The 17379-nt window shown below is 39.4% G+C and overlaps 1 protein-coding gene across 1 annotated transcript in view; it reads right to left on the bottom strand.

Annotated features, from left to right (window-relative positions):
* Positions 1 to 8418: 8418 nt before the first annotated feature.
* The window catches only part of LOC149080249 (uncharacterized), a 60090-nt gene continuing 51129 nt past the window's right edge, over positions 8419 to 17379 (bottom strand). Inside the window, exons 13-17 of the mRNA XM_089238622.1 lie at positions 11250 to 11335; positions 10444 to 10532; positions 8963 to 9225; positions 8737 to 8879; positions 8419 to 8654 (exon numbers count right to left, since the gene is read on the bottom strand). Of these exons, the coding sequence (XP_089094748.1) occupies positions 8496 to 8654; positions 8737 to 8879; positions 8963 to 9225; positions 10444 to 10532; positions 11250 to 11335 (740 nt within the window). The 3' untranslated portion in view covers positions 8419 to 8495. The remainder of the gene's footprint in view (positions 8655 to 8736; positions 8880 to 8962; positions 9226 to 10443; positions 10533 to 11249; positions 11336 to 17379) is intronic.

Here is a 17379-nt window from a genome sequence, read left to right as displayed (position 1 = left end):
TTATGCATCATTTCCTCAGATAAGATGTTCTTTGCCCATGACTTAGGGAAGAGCAGCAAAAAGTCAACGTCACTCTTGCAGTCGCAGCTTTTGTAAGTTGGTCTGCCTATTCATTCCCATATGTTCCTGCATGAGCTTTCACCCAATTGAGACTGATTTGAGTATTGGTACACAGAACCTTTCTGATTTGCCGAGCGATGAGGTGTTGAGACAGAGGATCCCTGATTGAATGAAAGTGAATCTGTGAAGATAGATGTTCTCTTCTGGAGTTCTTCCGCTTTCTTGATAGCCATAAGTAAAGCAAAAAGTTCGGCTTGGAATACCGTGTTATTGGTATTCAATTTACAAGATCATCTATAGAAGATGTCATCTTTCTGAAGGATAGTAAAAGCCGCTGCAACTTCATCTTCCGTCTTTGAACCATCGGTATAGATGTCGAAATAGGATTTTTTAAACAGTTCCGTGTCAGTCGGGTCTGTAGATATTTGTCTATCATCAGGATATTCCGCCGGGTATCTCGTCCATCCGGTGATTTTCCTTTGAAGTTGAGTGTGACTGATGTGAGTTGCATCTTGAAGTTGGATATTGGGTTTGTTCCGAAGTGCCCCAATTTTAGCTTCGTACTCCACGATATATCTTAGTGGACGCAGACCAGCCAAGATTCGCAGGGCGTTTGTTGGTGACGTCAGGTAAGTTTTGAGGATGTACAATAAGCAACCACGTTGGATAGAATCAAGACGTCTACCCTGTTCCTCCGTTAATGTGATACCCCAGGCTGGGGCACCATATGCGATGATCCTCTCAGCCACTGTCATATATAATATTCTTCGCATTGACGTGGTGATGCCCCATTCCTTTCCAGTAGAGCATCATAATCTTGGTATGAGGGCATTAATTTTGGTCGAAATTGTAGTCATATGGCTGTACCAATTCAGTTGGTCATCAAATGTTACCCCGAGAATCTTGATATTAGATCGTTTCTTGATGAAATTGTCGCCAATTTTTACCAATGGTGGTATTTTGGAAGAGAGCCACAAAAAGTTGGTTTTATCCATAGCGATGCTCAGTCCGTGCTGGTCTAACCAATGATGGATTTCATTCAGCACATACGTGGCTAGTCTACCTGTACCTTCTACCGTATGGCCCGAGGCCATTACCGTAATGTCATCTGTTTAGGCCTGGAGCCTGACATTCTTCGGCCACCTCTTAAGGAGGAGATCATTAAGGAATAACTTCCAAAGTAGTGGCCCGGAACACGATCCTTGAGGGCTCCCCTTGTCATTCTATGTCGAACTGTTCCTAATGGTGTCTGGATCTGTACCACGCTGTGTTGGAGCATGCTTATCAGAATATTGGCTAGATTAGATGGTATAGGCAGATTAAGCAATTTTTCCCTGACGGTATTATGATTGATGTGATCGAAAGCCTCCTGGATGTCCAGGGCAATTATTATGACGTTGTTTTTTAATTCTTTGATTTTTGATCTCTGTGACAATGTCCATGACAGCTTATTCTGCCGAACTCCCATGGCTAAATACATATTGAAGGGGGCTGATGACATTAGATTTATGAAGAGAGACTTCATTTTTTGAATATGTTTGCATTGGAAGAACGCAGGTGTCGGGGGATATGATCGAAATGTTCAAAATTTTCAACGGGATGGATAGGATGGACCATGAATTATTGATACGTCGTCAATCAAATGCTTTGACATAGGGACACCAGTATCGATTGGCAAGGGGCAATTCTAGACTGCGGTGTCACATGGAATTTTTCTCCAATAGGATTCTTAATAAATGGAATAGCTTACTCCCGGGGTAGTAAATTCTCACACAACTGACACGTTCAAACAGAAATTTGATAAACATGTTGGGGTAAATCGAGAAGCTACACATACTTAGAGAATAAGACAACCATAAATCTTTTTCATGGACATTAAAAACCATATATAAATGATTAAATATTATGCAGTTTTTTATTGCATTTGTATTGGGTTGCTGTATTTTTTAAATATATGACATCCATATTTGTTTTGGGATCTTCTTATCCACCTCGTTGAGCATTTTGCCTTTTGTGGCCTTGTATTTGCAATGTCCGGTAAATCTAATTCACATTCGATTATGACATCAAACTTACTAGGACTATGAACAGGCGATTATATATAAACACTAGAAAATGTGATAAATTCGTATTGGAATCCCCATAAGCCAATATACTGTATGTGTTAAACAGGGGGCATTAGGTTTAAATGATAAATTTTTCTAACTCAAAAGAAAAAACTTTGAATCAAAAAATAATTTTAAAGCTGCTATAACTTTTTTCCACTGAATTAAAAAAAAAATTTCAATGGAAAGTTATTTAATTGTTTAATGTAATTTTTGCGCTTAATAATGTTTAATTGTGCCTATCTAGAGATGTTTGCAACTGATTTTTAGTCATTTTTTACCAAAAATAAATAAAATTAATTAATAAATAAAAGCAAACTTTATTTAAGAAAAAAAAACTGGCTGTATTTGGATAGGAACACAAAAACTCAACCGTAGCATAATTTTTACATCATACAAATTTTGATTGAATCAGTTTTTATTTAAGATGCTCGTAATTTTTAAATTACTGATTTTTAAAAAAAAAAAGGTTTTTATTCTAATAGTGGCGTTAGTGTTTTTTTCATTACGAAAGAAGTTCAGTTAGAAATAGACTAGAAATCGTCACCGTCTCACAAAACACTTCAATATATGATTGGGGTACCTAGCATATAGTGTATTTCTAACAGCTCTATCAAATAAAACCTGGTAAAGTTATGTCAAGTTCATAATTGTCAAGTTCATTCTTTCAGTGTTCAACCATGGGGTGTTTTATCTTGATTGACAGTCATAATCGACATAGGGGAGGAGCAAGAAGAGATCGGATGAAACGGGACTATTTGGACTAAAGGATGAAGCGGGGAAGGACGAAAAGTACTTAGCGCCGAGGTCAATGCTGCTTCGTCTTCCGTTATAGCGAACCAAGTATACAACAATCCTCCGGATATAACGAATTTAATTTTGGGTCCCTTCACATTAGATATTTTATCACATCGGATATAGTGAAACAAATTTTCGGTTCATTCAATTTCATCATCAGTGTTTGACTAAAGCTAGAGCTACACTCCTGTGAAGCCTGGCCCTATACGTTCTAAGGTTGGTTATGGGCCAGTTGTGTGGTTGCGTCACCCAAGGGCGTATCGAGGGGGGGGGGACTTGGGGGTCTGGTCCCCCCCCCCCCGAAATGTGAGAAAATGACCGAAAAAAGGGAAAAAGATGGCCAAATCCATTGTTCTGTCACTTTGGTCCCCTCCCGAAATGAAAGTGGTCCCCCCCCCGAACGAAATTTCTGGCTACGCCCCTGGCGACACCATTGACAATGATTGCCAAATGAGTGGTTAAAGTCAGAGTGGTGAAAGTCACATTTTCAACAATTCTGACTGAAGTCCAGAAATGCAATCTAGAAGTGCTGAACTGTTGAAAGAAAAGTAGTCCCAGCTTCAATAGTTCTGGGGCGACCACCGATATATGGCGCCTTCATTTCCCACGCAGCTCCACTGGCTGAAAACTGCCGTATGGCGTATATGACCGGAGTTGGTGTGCAGTAAAGTATCCTCAATATTTTATCACTTTAGCGGCCGTATTCACCAACATAGTTTAAACTGTAATCGCAGGTGAAAGGATTGAAGGTGGATTGAATCGAAACGGATTGGTTAAATTGAGGATTTTAACCAAACCGTGTCTATCGCTAATCCTTTAACCTGCACAATTGTAGTTTAAACTCTCTCGGTGAATACGGCCATAGATTGTAAAATCAAAATTTTTAGCATGGAAACAACCTATAACAAAAATTCTAGTAAAACCTTTTCTCGAAATGAGAATTAATCAACCACCACTCTGACTTTCATCCCCTCTAATGTTGGAGGCTAGTACTGGAAGGCTGGTCGATGAGAACGATCAGGAACTTCCAGCCTCCAACCATATCAAAGAAAGAAACCACCTTCCATCTCGATCTTCTGATAAGTCTGGCCACACATAGGTCAAAGAACTCCAACAGTCAACACAGAGTGTCAAGGAACATTTTTTTTTTCTTTTTTTCAAACCGAGCACAACTCAGGTCAAGGAACATAGGCCCACGCTGGGCAAGTGTGTAACCAGCCTATGGCACTGATGCTTCAGGAGGAAGCAAACATTTGCGAATGAGTACTTGGTCTGGCCGGGCATGAGTGACCTTATAGCTTAATATCATTACACGCAAAATTACTTGAATTCTTGCTACTTATGGGATTAGGAACAATCTCTTAACTAAAAATGCAAATATCTTCCGATATTTATGCATTCAAATAAAATATAATTGACAGGATTTCCAAAGAAAAATCATCAAAAAGAAGTCTCGTAATCGACCGAAATAGTTTGGATTTTATTTCACTAGACCTAATTTCAGTGCACGTGCTGGGTGTTTCACGAAGGACCCCTAACTTTGAAAATAAATAACTCACATGAAACCAGTGGTATGTTTATTTAAAAAAACCGTAAGAAAATCCGATACAGCAACCTCAAAGATTTATGTACAAATTGTGCCGATAGATGGCGCCGCAGGTGGCATTACAGGTCCCTATATATGGAGAACTCGGACGCCGAGAACGATCAGTCGTCGAAATGTGATCACTATTAGCGTATAGTGAAAGGAATTCCGGAAGTGATGTATTCCATGGAGGGACGTGTGTTTATTGCACGAAAATACCTAGCGACCCTTTAAAAAAGGAAAAAAATATTAATTTCTACGTTTCTTTGAATCTATATTTCTTTATTTCATGATTCGCGCAAAAAGTCCCCATATTGGTTAACTTGAACACGGTTTGCATGTCCCTCAAAGAAAGATGGAGATATCACGTGATCCAAAAAGCCTCATTGAAGAAAACCCGGGCAGCGCCGGGTATTATAGCTCTAGTTGAAAATAAAATTCATCCTACACTATACGGCCTACAGAAATCGGATTCCTTGCATTATACGGAATTAGAAAAGAGACTTGAAATTACTAAATCTGCTGGTTATACCCGTCAGCCCTGATGAGCGACTGATAATAACCCTTAATTAAGGTAAGTGAAAAATTCACGTAAATATCCTAATATTTGGAGGGAGTTGTACAGTAAAACCCCTTTTAACGGACACCCCTCAGATGCGGTCACCCCTTTTACAGCCAAATAATACCCAATTTCCTTTGATCATTTTTGTCGCACCACGGTCATTTTCTGCACACGAGGGCTAATTAGACCAGGACCTACAATTTATTGCCGATTCCAAAAGGCAGGCTTGTTTTTCATACTCATCGAGTGGTTGGTGGGTGCGCTAACCCCTCGATGGGGAACTCCCTGCGGTAGCAATTTTTTCTGTGGTCATGTCACCGTTTCTGTTGTACCCGTGTCAGCAATTTCCTTTGTATAATAAAAGTATGCATTTCAAACCCCCTGATTAACGGTCACCCCTCTTTTACAGTCGATTTTTTTGTTCCGCCGGAAGGGGCGGCTCTAGTTCACCTGCCGCCCCTGGTGGAAGGCTGAAAGCTGTTTAGCCAAAAGGGACTCTTAGATAAATTTGATCTATCGGAAGCAGCACACCATGACTTGCCCATTAAAATGTGCTTGATCATATTGTCTCGCTTTTAAAGAAACTGTCTTTTTTTTGGTCCAGAATTGTTTCACTGTTCTTAATGGCAGCTAGAGTTAAACCTTATATTAACGCCAAAAAATACCTACTCCAAGGCAGAAATTATGGAAGTGTGAGGGGTTTCCGGTGCTTCAGACCCTGGATAAGCGAGAACCCAAATTCTTTCTTCGCCTTTATTTAACCGCTCCCAAAAAATTACTAGTTGGGACTGACAGGGCTCCAGCCCGGGACAATTCTCACTGTTTTTTTACAATAGCCACTTTCTCCCTATGAAAAATCTGACCTGGGGCCCTACTGCAGGATATGGGGAGCCCACATCCGGTGGCCGAACGAAAATATACAATTAGCCCATGCGTGTATTCTTGTTTCCGATATTACGGCCCCACAGGCCCTGTCTATTCAAGTTTTCCTAGCATTTCCGTTGTCGAGGCTCAAGAGTGGCTGCGCGTGGTGTCGTGTGGATTTTTGTTCGAAAATTCTGAAAATTTATGTATTTGTTACTGCTAAAGCCCGAAATTGGCCAATATCGTTATACGATTTCGTTAAATATCGACCCGGCCCTGGAGTCCATTTCGTGAAGTGGCCAGTGATCCCTGGCCAAAGTCGTCCGATAACAAAATCCATGATTCGGAATCGCCAAATTGCCGTATTTTTTCATAATTATGTTCAGTTATGGCAACCCATCAAACCACAGTTATGCAGTAAAATGTAGTCATTTCAGATGAACAGCGTAGGGTGAAGAGTTTCATATAGATTAATGCTGTAAAGACCTAAATATTTAGTATCTATAGAGTATAAGTAATATACATCATTTTATGTAGATTTAAATTAGTTTAGTTTCAAGCGATTCTTTTTATATATACTGTACTTCAATTACATACGAGATCGTTACATAATTTCACACATTGTCAACTGAACTTCTTAATCAGAAACCTGTGTTCAACGGAAAAACCTCCGTCCCTTGCGATCCCGTTGAAGAACGGTTTTAATGTACAACGAAGCACCATAAACAAAAAAAAAAATTATTAAAATTGAACATGCGTAAAGCCCATACACAGGTAGTGAAATAAAAATTCGGAACCGTTAGACTGACTGCCAATCCCACATGAAATGTTCAAATTTGTAATGATGGCGATGCATATTTGTACACGTCTGTAGGTAAGGAATGATAAAGGTTCGTACTCTCATCCTGCGATACATTCTACCAGGCATTGCTCAATTGTTGCTCCAGATCTGCCACGAGGGTGCCGGAATCTGGCGGCCTTACCATGCCCCCATACACATTTATCTGGCGACATTGCCGGCCAAGGAAGCGTATCAAGACACAGGCAGTCCAGAGATATTCGAGCCCGGTTATTGTAGTGTTGGAAAATACTTCTTCAGGGCATGTTATCCTGGGGCCAAACTCAAAACGGTCGCAGGACGTCAACAAATCGTTGAGCTATTGAAAGTTGAACGTAGGATAACTGGGGCGACTGCTGTCATAAAAGATAGTTTTTACAAGAGTTGGTACCCCACACAAGGGATAATGCTTCTAGCTTTTATAACATGAACAGATATTTCACATTGGCACATTTCACCCGTTCGAGATACTTTTTAGGGTTTTCTCTCAAAACAAAACCTCGACACCCGAGGATTTTTATTTAAATAAAGCGTGAAGGTTTTTTAAACACTTCAGTAAACTCTACAAACTGTGTTTGGAACATGTTATGCAAGAAAAGTGCTTGAACTAACACGATAGTATTGAAGCCGATGTATTAATGATTAAAAATAAAATCTACCAAAAAATATTTTTGCTTATTCTTTCATTTATGCCCAACCAGAAATTCATTGGGAAGAAATAGTTCATTTTTCTGTCCAAATGAAATGTACTATCTGAAAAGTTCCAATGCATGCATTTGAAAGGAAAGACATTTTTCTCGCATGGGCAAACGAGCACGTGCTCAAAGCCACATATTTGGTCCTCCCAAATTTGGATTTTCATATTTTTCGTAAAAACAAACATTTTGATCGTCTTGGGGGGGGCAGGAAGGCCCTTCATGCTTCTCTCCTCCTGCATACGTCTGCCTAAACGAATGCTATATCTAACGGTACCCCAACACGTCATGTTTGCTCAGTGCCCGAACTTACGCGGAACAGGCAGTGTTCACAGGTGTATTATGCCGAACTAATTGCTACTGACGTTTCCTTCCCCTGAACAAAATGTTCCCGGTATTTTTCTCTCCAGAGGCTTGATTTTAGATCACTCCTTGCACTCTGATGTCACGTCACCTTATTGACAACGAATTTTTTGTATATATTGCCCAAATACGGTACAGAACGAAAGCTTTCTCTTCAAAAAGACATACTTGAGCTAATATTTTATGCTTTGATTTGCATTAGGCAGGGCTCACATTGGCGAGATGAAATTCGCGTCGAGCTGCATACTGCAAGTTTTAACCAATCCACGTTGAGCTGCATCGCTTGCCGTATCGCGATAGCGTGAGCAGTGAACCCTGCCTTACATTTTTTTGCAACATATTCAGTTTAATAAACTGGAGCGGGTTCAAGCAAAGTTTAAAGCAACTTCCGGTGATTATGAGGATGGAAAGTTTTTAAAGAACCAGATCTGTGCAGCACTGAGAGTTAATCAAATCAATCCGACTCATCACGAGGCACCCTCCCAAGTCAGTGGCCTCGTGATTAGACCAATTCAAACCTAACACGAGAAATTTGTACATACACGCAGTTACTAGTTTAAAAACATTTATTAAAATTTGTAAAACGTTGAATAAAATTGATAAAATCTAACATTCATATAAATATTCATTGAGAGTTTTCATGAATCCAATCCAAATAAGTGGTCACTCGTGTGTATACACCAGGAAAGTTTGGATCGCCACATCTTCTACCCCAGGAAACTAAACCAATAACTTCCCATCTTCCATTATCATTTAGCACCATCAGAGGGCCGCCCGAGTCACCCTGCAAAAGAGAGAAGTACGACTTATAATTATTCTGCACCTCTAATTGATCAGAGGAGAAAAATACATTACACCGCTTGTACCTGACACGCATCTTGCGATTTTACAGATGAACCAGCGCACATGAACGATTCGTTAATGGTTTCTAATGCATATGTTCGATCGCATTCTTCATTATCCCACACTGGAACGGTAACTTGCTGAAGAACGTTGCTAGGAGATCCTCCTGGAATCAATCGAGGGTTCAAATAAAACTGCGTATATATATATACACACACTGAAAAATATGCATGATATAATTCAACTTACCAAAAGAAACTGTCCCCCAGCCTGCAACGGTAGCGTTGACATTGGTGTAATTCGAACCAGCTTTCGGAAGACAGATGGTTCCTACAAAGCGCGTAAATTCCACTGAATGCCGTAGCTTCAACAAAGCTATATCATTTTGGAAAGTAAGAGTTGTGAATTTAGCATGCCTTTTCACTTCTGCCAGAGGAATATCTTGCTGATGTTTTAATTCATCATTCAGGTCATGCTCACCGAGACGTGCGACTATATCTCTGATGTTAGAGCTAAAGAAAAGGTAACATTACCGAAATAAAAAAATTTCAAACAACAAGCACAATTAACATAATTGAGTAGAGAGGGGTCATCTTAAGAGCACCATGAAACCCCCCGGGCGAAGTGGTTTTTGAGGGCCCCACCTGACTAGAAATGCCCGTCCACCAACTTGCATGCTTTTTCAAAAAAATTTTAATGAGATACTTTTGAGGCACACTACGCACCTGAGGATCCGGGCCGTGGCCCCCATGCGTTAAGACGGCACTAGAGCAGAGGCAAAAGGAAGCCTTAAATGTAGTTTTATTATCAATGCTCAGGCTAATGAGACATGAACGCCGAAATTCACGGAACGCACAACCAGCTGTCGGACGTTGTTTTTCAGCAGAATATTCAATTTCGTGACATCTACATGGATTCATTGGCAATGATGAAGTGTTTTTTAATTACATAGGCCGGTATTACACTATAAAAGTTTGTTAAAAGTTCGTTTTTAAAAGTTGAAAAATGCAATCAACAACCATATTGGTTGCATTCGCTCAAATGTAACCGATAGGCTTATTTGTTGTTTTTTCTCAAGTTCTGTAAAGATCTTTTAGCAAACTTTTACAGTGTAATCCCCACTATAAAGAAATATTCTTGGCCAGGAATTCTTAACTAGAGGCCCATCGACTTCTTGGGGAGATTTCAAGGGGATTCATGAAGCTTGGGTGAGTAAACAAACTTTTTGGTCTACATCATTCCATATACTGGTTATTCTGTGAAGGTGGCCATCTTACTGACACAAAGGGTATGAAAAACAAGATTAATGCATAAGAACCCGTCCTGTGATATGTATATAGCGTATTCAGATCCATCTAAACGCATAGAAAAGGTTCTCCCAGGCTAGGTCCAGGAGTCAATCGATTCAATAGCACCCTGTTTGATCCTTGGTGAAATTGATTTGATTTACTACTGTAAGTCGGCGTTCAAGCAAAAGTCACCAAGTCCAATTTTGACATTGTCAATTTAAAATTTTGATTAGTTACGAAAAATAAAAATATTGAAATTATTTCTAATTCCTACAATAGGTTCACTGATGTTAAGACATTGATTCATAACTGTTCATATGATGGAATAATTGGAAATTCTCAATTGCAGTAGTCCGTGTAAAAAATTTGTGTGAACTTGTTGACTTTTGCTTGAACGGTGACGATACATGCAATTATAAAAATATAGAAAACTGGAATTACCTCATGACACAGTGAGCTGCGGTAAGAACGTATTGGCTATTTATCAGAACACCGCCGCAGAAGAATCTGTTTTTACGAAGCAAAGCAACCTGCAAAGAAAATATATTCCTCAGATCTGCGATCAATAAATTTTAAGCCGGTGATGCGCCGCGCTAGGAAAAAATCATGTACCGTGATAAAGTTACGTTTCTGCTGACGCGAAAAAGTCCTATTCGATTCACGCGACGCAGGAAAACCTATCTTTAGGAGAAAAGGGAGCCACGATGAGGATTCTGGTGGCAAACAGCGCAAAATCGCGCATCGTGCTCAGGCGAACAGTATTCCTCATTGTCCATGCATTAAGGAAATTAGCCCGTTCGTACAAAAAAATGCCATCGTAACTGTTTTTGTTTGGTTTAGCGTGACGTTGGTCTGAATCTATATTATCACAATCAGTTAAGCCAAATTTTGAGCATAAATAATTCGGGAATATTTTAGCATTTTTTGGACGTGAGATGGTCTAATTTTTATTTAAAATATAAAAATATTAAAATGCTCTATATTTAAAATATTTGAATTACATTAAATATGTACTTGAGATGGTCCAAGAAATATAGTTACTCTGGATTTCTTGCTATAAAAAACTACCAAGAGCTTTTCTCAAACTCTAAAATTGAAGATCGCCTGCCAGGTAAGGGATCCATATATTGAAACGGGCCCTCAGTGTACGATTTTAGATAGTGAACCTTCCTAGTTAATATAAATTTAGGGTAAAAGAAATTAAAACTTCCACAAAGAATGTGGCAATAGAATAAGAAAGTACTTGCCATCCAGGTCCATTCGTGAGGCTTGGCTGAAAATCCACCAACAATACGTGTACGACTGTTCACACCACAGCCTGGAATTAAACCCACTTTAAAGCGTAAAATTAGTTTACACATAATGAACACGTGTAATTTAAATTAAATATGTGAATTGTTACGTGATCGGATTGAATTGGAAAATAAATTAAAGCATGGAATTCGTCAAGTTATTTCACAATATTACGTATATCGTGGAATGAGTGAATAGAAACAGTTTTGAACTTCGAACAAATAAGTTATTTTAAATACTTGAAGACAAATTGAAATTTACCTGAATATGTCCGTTTTGCAGTCTTCCAAGTCTAACACGTTTTCATTGCAAAATTAAGAAATATCTATTTACCCCACAAAGGGAGGGGGGGGGGGGTTGAATAGAAAGATTTTCGTTCTTGATAATGCTAACCGATAAATAATTAACGCAAGACAAAGGTGATGAATGAGGCCTAAAATTTTGAATATCTTATTTGCTAAAAATATGTCCTCTTTGGATAAAATGCTGTAAACCTTTACGATCACGGGTGAAATACTTCGTCCAAATGCCAGTGGAATAAATTCAATCCAATTCTGTTTTCTTCCCTTTCCTCGCCATCGGTTCATAGGTTACAATAAAGCTTCGCGAAGTTTTTTCCATACTCTTGGAGATTTTTTTTTTTGCCACATATAAGGGTATCTATTGTATCCCTTTCAGACCTTTGTGTCATGAATGTAGGAGTTGCTTTTTCTCACTAGAATTTAACCTCAGGAAGTTAAGCCCTGACTTAAAGGATTACAAGTTTTGAGTTAGAAATATGGTGAATGTGTGAACTTCGGTGTCTTTCATCAGAGAGTAGAGTTTAAAGTTGAACTTTCGGGGTTTTTTTGAGATGGCTTCTAGGAGAAAGTGCCTCAAGGAAAAGTGCGATTTATAACAAGTACAGTGTGTCCCTCAATAGACTGATGGTTGTCGAAATGGGATAGCAAGAAAACGGCGACAGATATTAGTCATTCAAGAATATTAATGTGCAAAGTCAGGAATTGCAGATACGTCATTCATGTTGCAAGGGGATGTATAAGTTATTAAAATAAAAAAAATTAACTTTTCATACGAACATCCTGTGCTCAAAAACCCAATCAGAAAGTTATTTCCCCCGTCTCTCCTAATGCCAACAAAAACATTCCACGTTTCTAGGTGCAATATTCGCAAATACATTTGAATTCAAAAATCGGAGGAAAGTGGGAAAAAAGGAACAAAAACTAATGGACAACGATTCTTCTAAGTTCTCTCCGTTTTTGAATTCGAATATCTGCGAATATTTCACTTACAAGGAAAGGGTCGGAAGGTGTAATCCTCAAAAAGCTTCGAAAAACTTACCACTAGTTCTAATCATTTAAATATGCACAAATATAAATATCCAGCGGAATTATGGGTCACTTGAAAAAAATGTAAATATTAATATTTTGAACGCCAATACAAGCCAAGAATGAAATTAAAAATCGCGAAATCCCCCCCCCCCAACCCTATAGTCTTAATGACGTCATTCAAACATGAATAGTACAGCACAGATAAAGAAAAAAAGAAATGCAGTAGAACCTCGGTTATTCGTCACTCGGTGTATACGGTTATACTACTTCCACATTTACACGACGTTTGGCTTCCGTCGCAATATGTTCTCTATAGACTCTTCTCTATAGACTTTAAAGTTAAATTCATTTATTCGCCGCAAAACCTCAACTACTCGACGTTTTCACTTCAACTCGCACACCGAATATTTCGAAAAAAATGTCCATCAGACGCACGCGCACAATTTTTGTATGCCGTGAAAACACGTTTCTGCAACAGTTCTTGCATATTGTCACCGCAATAGCCATAAATTTTTTGCTGACATACGAATATAGCCAGTGAGCTAGCTGGTGGGCATTTAGAGTGGACTCTTAAGCGATTTGTTTATTTCTTGTTTCCGAGAATATGCAGTGTCCAAAAGAAACGGGTTTCAATTGTTTTGACGGCCATGTCCTGTCAGAATTTTTCTTGCAATGTTTTCAGCATTATCCTTGAAGTCCACACATTGTTAGCTACAGGTCTGCCGATAAGAGACATACGGTACATACACACAATAAGTTCTTCCGATCGTTTCCTGTGAAATTTTCTTTCGTTGTGGTGCTTTACCACCGTTCATAATGTCGATAAAAAGTGCTTTCACTAAAAAAAATAACGAAATTTTGGAAGAATTCCAGAATTTTAAATCCATGACGAAAGTTGATCTTGCAAATAGTTGAATATCCCTGTGGCAACTTTGAAAACAATTATAAAGCAGAGAAACAAAACCAAAGACTAAGCTGCTGGTTGCAAATCTACTACCAAAAAAAAATTAGAGTCCACGATACGAAATTTTCTCCAAGTCGAGAAAGTTTTGTTGCAATATTTTACCCGATGTCGTACCACAAAAGTAATGTTCCACTAAATTATTTCTTTAAATGATTTGAAATGCGTGATTTAATTATCTTTCCCTCAAGTGTTATTGAATTTTTTTTTTTTTTATAAGAGTTGGAGATGCAATTAAACACATTGAGTTCTTTAATATTTTGTGAGCGTGCGTGGGAGAAGTCATTTTCTTTAAAGTCTGTTTTTTTTAAAAGACATTAACAGGACGTTTTGGCTCGGCCTCTTGAACGTCGAATAAACTAGGGTCCACTGTTAGTTTTTCTACGGAGGGAAAAGCTGGAAAAGAAGTTCATAGATATTGCCAAGAAGCTCAAGAGGCAATAAGTAGCCAACTGTTGTAATTTTCAATTATTAAAGCCGCAAAAAATTATTAAACTTTTTCCTTAATAGAAATGTGGACACTAAAAATGGCGTGTTGCAGTGAATGTAGTTTGATAATTAGATGGATACATTTTTTTAAGAATTCCAGCAGCATCAAAAAAATTCACCCCTCAGATTCTATAACACTGCTAACCATAATATTTTCCTCCAATAAGTGAAGTTCTAACAAAAAAAATCCCTCACTTTCCAACATCCGAATTTTTTTCACCCCATTTTACAGTATCAAGGACGAAATTATCACCCGTGTGAGGCAAGTTTCAGTGTACACAGAAGAGCCAAAAAAACTGGTAAACCTGCCTAATATCGTGTAGGGCCCCCGCGAGACCGCAAAAGTGCCGCAACACAACGTGGCATGGACTCGACTAATGTCTGAAGTAGTGCTGGAGGTAATTGACACCATGAAATCCTGCAGGGCTGTCCATAAATCCGTAGGAGTAAGAGGAGGTGGAGATCTCTTCTGAACAGCACGTTACAAGGCATCTCAGATATGTTCAATAATGTTCATGTCTGGGGATTTAGGTGGCCAGCGGAAGTGTCTAAAGTCAGAAGAGTGTTCCTGGAGCCACTTTGTAGCAATTCTGGACGTGTGGGGTATCGCATTGTCCTGCTGAAATTGTCCAAGTCCGTCGGAATGCACAATGGACATGAATGGGTGCAGGTGATCAGACAGGATGCTTACGTACCTGTCAGAGTCGTATCTAGACGTATCAGGGGTCCCATATCCCGCCAACTGCACACGCCCCATACCATCACAGAGCCTCCACGAGCTTAAACAGTCCCCTGTTGACATCTAGGGTCCATGAGGTTGTCTCTATACCCGTACACGTCCATCAACTCGAAGCAATTGGAACAGAGACTCGTCAGACCAGGCAACGTGTTTCCAGTCCTCAACAGTCCAATGTCGGTGTTGTCGGGCCCAGGCGAGGCGTAAAGCTTTGTGTCGTGCAATCATCAAGGGTACACAAGTGGGCCTTCGGCTACGAAAGCCCATATCGATGATGTTTCGTTGAATGGTTCGCACGCTGACACTTGTTAATGGCCCAGCATTGAAATCTGCAATTTTCGGAAGGGTTGCACATGTCACGTTTAATGATTCTCGTCAGTCATTGTTGGTCCCGTTCTTGCATGATCTTTTTCCGGCCGCAGCGATGTCGTAGATTTAATTTTTTACCGGATTCACGGTACACTCGTGAAATGGTCGTACCTGAAAATCCAAATTTCATCGCTACCTCAGATGCTATGTCCCATCTCTCGTGCGCCGACTATAACACCACGTTCAAACTCACTTAAATCTCGATAACCTGTCATTGTAGCAGCAGTAACCGATCTAACAACTATGCCAGACACTTGTGTTATATAGGCGTTGCCGACCGCAGCGCCGTACTCCGATTGGTTCCATATCTCTATTTGCATACGCATGCCTGTACCAGTTTTTTCGACTCTTCAGTTTATAAGCCGCACCAGTAAAAATGACCTATGCCTGTTATTGAGCTCGTTCTCCAACTCTTCGGTATTTGAACAAGTGCCCATGATCCATCGCTTGCCTGAAATACGAAAAGTGAGAATTATGTTGTACAGCGTTATATGGTACAGCACACAGGTTTCCAACATAAAAGTTCTCACGGAAGCCTTGATGGTCGAGAGGCGGTTCCACGATACCTATACACAGTTTGAATATTTCTCTAATGCATAAGATGTCCCGTAAAGTTTACATAAGTTCGGGGCTTTATATTCGCTAGGAGTGGGGATTCTTAAAGTTTATATTAAAAAAAAGGAGAAACCTTAAATTAAGACTTCTTACCCAGAGATAAAATGAAAAATGACATTTATGACGTCTCCGTCACACAAAACTAGAATCACCTTTTGGTCAAAAAATTCAATATAAAAACACCAATAAAAAAATTCATACACTGTTCACAACGGTGAACTGCTTGTGGATTAGGAGCGCAAATTTTATAAACAGTCTCATTTGTATATTTCCACTGAAGTCGCTCGTACCAGCACCACCTATCGGCTGTTTTCCCGTGACCTAGCAATGCTAACCCTGCAAACAGTTTTTTTTATTTCGGTTATTTTTCTGGTTTCTATTTTTTTATATATATATATATATATATATATATATATATATATATATATATATATATATATATATATATATATATATATATAAAATAAAATTACACACGAAGGGCAAAAAGTCCGTAAAAACTTTAAAAATGAATAGAAACCGGAAAATAATTATTTATATACACACACATGTATCCCTCCCACAATGCAAAGTTTCGTTCACATACTGCGTATAAAATAATAAAACCATTTGAAAGTTGATTCACAATGAGGCATGCCCGACTAGTATTTACCCGGTGCACGTGAGAAAATCCTGTAGAAACATTGTAAACCAGCATATCACCAGGCAGGGATGCAACTAGGGGGTAGCAGGTAGGTCTGGTGCCCTGGGTGCTGGACCAGAGGGGGGCCCCAAATATGTCACCCTTTAACCCAGAGCCTTCAACCTTTTAGCAGTTGCGAGCACGCATGTGCCCGAGTGTCATGGTGGTAAGATGCTTGTCTACCACCGTGAAGGTTGCGGTCATGGTCCCAGGTTTAAACCCAGAGGAGAATATAGATAAGATATTTTCCTAACGAGCTTGAGGCGACCATCAGCGGATGGTGCCTTTATTTCCAACCCAACTCATTAATGACAGTAAATTGTAATATAGCGATATGGCCAGTGTTGGCGTTTGGTGAAGTAGTTGCGCACCCTTACGGCTAGTTTGACATATAGGAATACATGAAATCCGGACGATTTTAATCCTTGCATGCAATTTGTACACTGTTTAATTGGAACGTTGATCAAGTACTAGAAAGCACGAAATCAGACACGCGCATCGAGCACTGGATACTTCAGAGAGCACCGAGGTGCTCGCGAGCAACGAGTTGAAGATGCATGCTTTAACTTCAACATTACAAGGAGACGCCAAAATGCGTATTTATCCCGAGTGACAAAGCATTCTATTTGCAGCCCTGTCACTAGGTGTAAGAATCCCCCGCCCAACATGTATGGAAAAGAATCGGTGGATGGATCGCTAGAATAATATTTTTATGCAGTTTTATAATTCTCACGATCCGATTCTAACAAAAATCCATAAAGCAACGGTTCTCAAACATTTTCCACCCGTGGCTTCTCATTGTCAATCATTCACTGCTGGTTTTCAAAATAGACACCAAAACTTTCTGAACATCGATAGTTAAATAAGCACACACATAGCTAGCATGCTCAAAAAACGCTCC

The sequence above is a fragment of the Pholcus phalangioides genome, unplaced genomic scaffold (genome assembly GCF_987345545.1).
Source record: "Pholcus phalangioides strain wild (caught in Gottingen) unplaced genomic scaffold, Ppha-v1.0 ptg000011l_1, whole genome shotgun sequence".
NCBI lineage: Eukaryota > Metazoa > Arthropoda > Arachnida > Araneae > Pholcidae > Pholcus > Pholcus phalangioides.
Note: the sequence above shows the minus strand (reverse complement) of the source record. Positions and strands in the feature narration are given on the sequence as shown.